Source organism: Palaemon carinicauda, chromosome 24 (genome assembly GCF_036898095.1).
Source record: "Palaemon carinicauda isolate YSFRI2023 chromosome 24, ASM3689809v2, whole genome shotgun sequence".
Taxonomy (NCBI): domain Eukaryota; kingdom Metazoa; phylum Arthropoda; class Malacostraca; order Decapoda; family Palaemonidae; genus Palaemon; species Palaemon carinicauda.
The window spans coordinates 15656980-15663364 of record NC_090748.1 but is presented as its reverse complement, the minus strand read 5'-3'; the positions used below and the strand labels follow the sequence as shown (position 1 = coordinate 15663364).

Genomic DNA, 6385 nt, shown 5'->3' with positions numbered 1-6385 from the left:
CGTAAACAATAGGACTTCCGGAGGGTCGGGTGCGAAGGGCATCCACTTCTCGGTGTTCGTCCTGTCGTGCCACCACTGCAAGACCAGCTTTGCTTCTGGGGAGACCGGAACCACCTTGTGGGGATTTCTCCCTTGGGTCCTGTGTTCCTTCAGGTTCCACTGCACAGCTCGGAGTTTGAGCCTCCCTTGTGGCAATAACTTTTCTAAGGACACTAGGTGGCCCAGCAGCCTCTGCCAATCCTTGGCCCTCCTGGGTTGCTCCAACAGGAAGGGTTGCAGAACTCGCTCCAGGTTCTCCAACCTCTCTAACGAGGGGAAGGCTCTCACTAGTCGGGTGTCCAGGACCATCCCCAAGTAGGTCATCCTGGTGGATTGTGATACCCAACTCTTTGCAGAGACGAAGCAACTTCACGCCCTGCTCCTTCAGTTCTTCCTTTGAGGCTGAAAGAAGCAACCAATCGTCTAGGTATCGGATCAGACGGATGCCCTGCTCGTGTGCCCATACGGAGACCGTCATGAAGACTCTTGTAAACACCTGAGGGGCCATCGACAGTCCGAAGCAAGGGTCTTGAATTGTAGAACTCGGGTATCCCACTTTATCCTGAGGAACTTCCTGCTGGAGGGGTGAATGGGGATTTGGAAGTAGGCGTCCTTGATATCCAGGGATATCATGAAGTCCCCTTCCCTCAAGGCGGCCAACACTGTCTTCGCAGTGTCCATCTTGAAGTCGGTTTTCGCCACAAACTTGTTGAGGGCCGACAGGTCTATTACTGGCCTCCACCCCCCTGTCGCCTTCTCCACCAGGAAGAGCCTGTTGTAGAACCCCGGGCCGGGATCTTCAACTAGTTCCAACGCTCCCTTGGAGATCATGGACGACACTTGCTCCTGCAACGCCGCCCGTTTCAAGGGGTCCTTGGGTATCAACCACTCCGCCTGAAGGGCTGGAATGAGAGGGGGAGGTTCTGCTAAGAAGGGTAGTCTGTAACCTTCCCTCAGGATTGTCACTGTCCAGGGATCCGCATCGTAATCCCGCCATGCTTGCCAAGAGTGTTTGAGGCATCCCCCTACTTGAGGCTCCTGTAGGAGTAGGGGGCCTCGCCTCCTATCTCCTTCTGGAGGAGCGGCCAGACCGACCTCTTCTTGAGTTTCCGAAGGACGGTCTAAAGATTGACTGAGGTGCTGTGGTACCTCTACGGGGGGGGGGGGGGCTGTGTTGCTTGCAGCCAAGGATCCGAAGAAGCCTCTCTTCTAGGTTGGGCCGGGGATGAACGGGAAGGGTGAGGGGCGTCTATGGAGGGTCTCCTGTGTGGTGGGCGTCTCATGGGGGGAGGTCTATGTTCTCCCACGTCTTTCATTTTCCTCACCCTTTCCATCGTCTCTTCCACTATCTTGAGGGGGAAGATTGCCTCGTCCCAGACCGAGGAATTTCTCAACCTTCTCGCCTCCCGGTCAGAGAGTTTCCTCACCAATTTGCTGAGGATTGTATCTCTTTTCCTCAGGACCCAATTGGTAGCCTGGGAGAGAGATTGGTATGATAAAAACTTTTGGGCTTTGCCCCCTGAGCTAATCAGCTCTTTCAATAAGGCTTGGTTCTCTGGTAGGGACAGATCATGAGAAGACTGAAAGCCTACCAACGTGCAGGCCCACCAGTCTAACCAGGAGGACACGTAAACCAAGTCCTGGGCCATGTCCTCCATCATGGAGGTCTCTGAAGGGTAAAAACACACCGGGGCCGTGGATGCTCTGTCTTCAGCGGCACCCTGGTTCAACGGGGTAATGGCTGTCTCCACTGCGAGGGGTCCTCCCCGACGACCTTCAGGCACGTAGAATCTCTTCTGCGTCCATAGCCCAGGGAGCAGCTTCGAGGAACTTTGACTCCTAGGGGCGTCTTCCAGGCCGTTCAAGAATTTGTCTATATGCTCCATACCCAGATTGACGTCAGAAGCTAAGGGTAGAGCTAAGGAGGGCTTCTGTTGTATTGGATTCTCCACCAGCCTGCTGAGTCCGGAGAGCCAGGTCTGTTCCGTGGTGGGCTTGGGTTCATCCAGCCGATGGTGCCGCTTTATAAGGGCCAACACCTTTCGATAGGAGGAGATGTCATCCGATGAGCACTCTCCTCCCTCTACCAGGGCCTCCGTCACCAGTCCCTCCGCACGAGTATCATCGGTGACGGTGTGGGGGGGTAACGTTAGACGGGCCTGCCCGTGTCACGGGCGGACCCGCAGAGGCGAAGGTATCCGTCATGGGATTACCTTGCCCTGCGGGGTTTCTCGCATCTGTGGGGTTATCCCTGGCCGTAGGGCGCCCTTGGAGCTTAATGAAGTCAGCCAAGGAGCCCGCGGCTGGCGCCACGCCTTCCACCTGATGAAACGCCTCCCTCCGCAGAGTAGATGTAGCGGAGGCCTTCGTAGACTTAGGCGTGTCACGGGGGGCTTGGAAAGACCTCCCTTGGTGGGGTTCTGGTCCGTAGGAGGAGAAGGCGGGGCGAAACGGTGAAGATGAGGCTCTAGGGAGCCACCCGGAAGAGGCCGTGGCTGCGGTGACCTTAAACAGCTCGCTCCAGGGTACCGTGATGTTCACCCAATCTTTCGGCTTACTCCTTTTAGCCTTCTTCTTAGATGGTCTGGACTCCTTCTTATTCTGTCTTGAACGGGAGCGGGACTTCTTCTTTTTCCGGGACCTCTCACGCTTTCTCGTTGAGGACTTGGTTTCGTCCTCCGATGACAATGAATCCGAGGACGAGGATGACGAGGAGGAGGAGAGGGAATCAGCGGAACCGCCTGAGACGTCCAATTTAGCAGGGGGGACTCCATGACGAATTTCTGGTGACGCGGGCTGTAGGAAGACGGGCGGGAATTTTTGCACATTTAGATGTGTTATTCATATTCAAACAAGGCATGTATTTTTGATACATTAATGACTGGATTCTCTTAACAACCTCGGGATCAGCGCCCCAGGTGAAATCACACAAAGACAAGAGATTGTGACCGGCTGATTTCGCCTGGGGCTCTGATCCCGGGGTTGTTAAGAGAATCCAGACATTAATGTATAAAAAAATATATCGCTTATTTGAATATGAAAAACGTCTAAATGTGCAAAAATTTATCACACACATACACACACACACACACATATATATATATATATATATATATATATATATATATATATATATATATGTATACATATATATATATATATATATATATATATATATATATATATATATATATATATATAGATATATACATACGTATATTGGTGAGTAAATACACACACACACACGCATATATATATATACACACACACACACACATATATATATATATATATATACATACATACATACATACATACATACACATTGAAAGAGGTCAATTAAAATCAAAGATCTAACATTTCAAAAGAAAAATCATCCGCCATGAAATATCTTCATATTGTAGAACATTCTGTTTCCAAGTGGCTGTCATCTGTAGACTAAAGCAAGCAGAGAAAATTAATGTTCTCCTCCTGTTGGAAAATTGACAAATTCTTTGCGTTGAGACAATAAGGATTACTATAGTCCATTTCTTTTAGCGAGTCATATTTGCACCGACTCGCAGCGGTGCCCTTTTAGCTCAGAAAAGTTTCCTGATCGCTGATTGGTTGGACAAGATAATTCTAACCAATCAGCGACCAGGTAACTTTTCCGAGCTAAAAGGGTACCGTTGCGAATCGGTGCAAATATGACTCGCTAAAAGAAATGGACTATAGGAGGTAGGTAGGAAATTTATTAAAAAGGGAAATCACCCAAGCAGCTGACTTCAGTCTAACGTTGAACTCCATCGTGGAAAGGTAAGAGATATTAAGAAGTTCCTAGTATAGACATTCTATCGTTTTTTTTTTTTTTTTATTTCTGCATTTCAATAACGAAAAAATCACTTCCCAGTATAATAGTATAAAAAGACTGAAGAGAAAAATTGTAATTTTTTTCCCGTTTTGATACAAATTTTAAATATCAATTCATATCTTGTTAATTATCTGAATATAATTATCAGCTTTGAGGAAGTAAGAAATGTTACTGGTGACCCTAATGATAATAGTGAATGACTTGTATAGTTTTTTTTAATCATTCAAGTTATTTTAACTATAACATTTCTATTAACCAGTTTTACCTCAAACACTTACCTTGCACTCTGTTTCTAAATATGTGTTATATTTGTCGAAAAATATATAAAAATGAATAGCAATATATATAGTTAGATATTATGAACTGCAATAATTGTATTACCAGCTGTATGTATATACTGTAATTTTATATATATATATATATATATATATATATATATATATATATATATATATATATATATATATATATATATATATATATATATACAGTATATATATATATATATATATATATATATATATATATATATATATATATACAGTATATATATATATATATATATATATATTTAAATTTTTTTTCTTTTGCAGACATCCCATGGCTACTCCAAATAAAAAGAAGTGCCGAAAGTATTCCGTTTAAAATTTGTCTTAGGGATTCATTCAAACACCACATAATGAAACGAAATCAATGTGCCTCATATGTATGGATGTATTTTCAAATGATAGTATGAAGCCTTGTAAACTAAGAATCCCTCTAGAAAAGAAGCACACACGAAAGAAATATCACCCAGTAGAATGCTTTAAAAAAAATTCGTGATGATTTCCAAACTAGAAAAACAGTGTCTCAAGTGTTTGATAACAAAGTGAGTAAAATGTGTTAGGGTTTACGGGCATCATAAGAAATTAGCAAAATAATAGCAAAAGCAGGAAAACCCCATAATGTTGGTGAAACAGTAATTCTACCTGCAGTGTCCGTTATAATTTCGTCAGTTATGAAACAAAATGCAAGTGAAATTATTGATATCCTCCCTTTAAGCAACTCTTCTGTGTCACGACGCATTGATGAAATGGCAGAGGATGTAGAAAAACAATTGATATCCCATTTGCAAGTGAAACAGTTAGCCCTTCAACTTGATGAATCGACTTTAAGAGATAATGAGGCCATTTTATTAGCATATGTTAGATTTAACAGTGATGAAGGACACAGACAGGAGATGCTTTTTGCTAGAAGTCTTGTGAGAGACACAAAAGGTGAAACAATTTTTTAATGAAGTTGTTACTTATTTCCAGCAAAACAATATTCCACTCAAAAATATAATCGCTTGTGTTACTGATGGTGCACCTTCGATGACAGGCAGATACAAAGGTTTTATTGCACATTTAAAAAAGGCTGTCCCAGAAGTATTTTGTATTTACTGCGTGATACACCGTCAACACTTAGTTGCAAAGAAATTGAGTGCACGTCTGCATGATGCCCTTATTGCTGTAATACAAGTAGTTAACCATATAAAATCAAATTCTCTCAGAGACCGCCTTTTTCATGAATTATGTAAGCAAAATGGAGAAGAGTTTGAAAGGATTGTATTACATACAGAGGTGAGATGGCTATCAAAGGGAAATTGTCTTCAGCGTTTCATTGCACTTTGGGATTCTATTGTTTCCTTTCTTGCTAATACACAACTTGGGGAACAGCTGCTTGCAAATAAATGTGATGTGTTTTTCTTATCAGATATATTTGAAAAATTTAATTCTCTTAATAAACAGCTCCAAGGAAAAGATTCCGATTTGATATCTAGTAGAAGGGCTATTGTTGCTTTTCTGAGGAAACTACAGTTGTATAAAAATAATATCAGGCGTCGTGCATTTGAACAGTTTACTTGTTTGGCCTCTGTTAGCAGCGATTTGCAAGATGAAGATCTTGCATTATATGGTGAATATATGGAAAATATGCATAAAGATATGCAAGTTCGGTTTAGTGACCTACTCATGATGGTTATACCGACTTGGATTTCAATTCCTTTCGAAGTTAATGCTGCCGATATAAACATATCTTTGCAAGAGCCTCTTATCGAATTACAAAGTGATGAAATTATGTGTGCAAAATTCAAAGATGGAAAGTGCAATGTATGGAAGACAAATGATTTTGCTACAAAGTACCCTTTGCTCTGGGATAGAGCACAGATCTATGTTATCGCTTTTCCAACATCTTATCTTGTTGAATCGGGATCTAGTCCTGTTTCTCAACCTTTATCAAAAGCTCGCAATAGACTTAAGACATTGTGAAAAGAGGTGATCCTCGACTATCATTAACATCGATGGAACCAGACGTAAAGAAACTCGCAGAGCAGCATCAACCTCAGGGATCTCATTGAATAAATATGCCTATCTCTCTTTTTTATCACATATTTAATTTTAACGGTTTATAAAAAAAATTTAACCAGTGTACATAAATGCTACAGTGAATTCAAATGCCTGATCTCTATTTTCCAAC

At 42.5% G+C, this 6385-nt stretch overlaps 1 protein-coding gene across 1 annotated transcript; it reads left to right on the top strand.

The window, feature by feature from the left end:
- The first annotated feature begins 4886 nt into the window (after window positions 1–4886).
- On the top strand, window positions 4887–6177 carry LOC137618283 (SCAN domain-containing protein 3-like). The gene is made up of 3 exons (XM_068348453.1): window positions 4887–5145; window positions 5249–5490; window positions 5659–6177. Exons 1-3 carry the CDS (start codon window positions 4887–4889, stop codon window positions 6175–6177), a joined length of 1020 nt encoding a protein of 339 aa, XP_068204554.1.
- The last annotated feature ends 208 nt before the right edge of the window (window positions 6178–6385 follow it).

Excerpts from the sequence above, each read along its gene's own strand:
- LOC137618283 (XM_068348453.1), top strand. The coding sequence starts at position 4,887 with ATGAAACAAAATGCAAGTGAAATTATTGATATCCTCCCTTTAAGCAAC. Across the intron at positions 5,146-5,248 it reads TCTTGTGAGAGACACAAAAG|GCAGATACAAAGGTTTTATT; the intron begins GTGAAACAATTT and ends CTTCGATGACAG. Across the intron at positions 5,491-5,658 it reads GGATTGTATTACATACAGAG|CTCCAAGGAAAAGATTCCGA; the intron begins GTGAGATGGCTA and ends CTTAATAAACAG.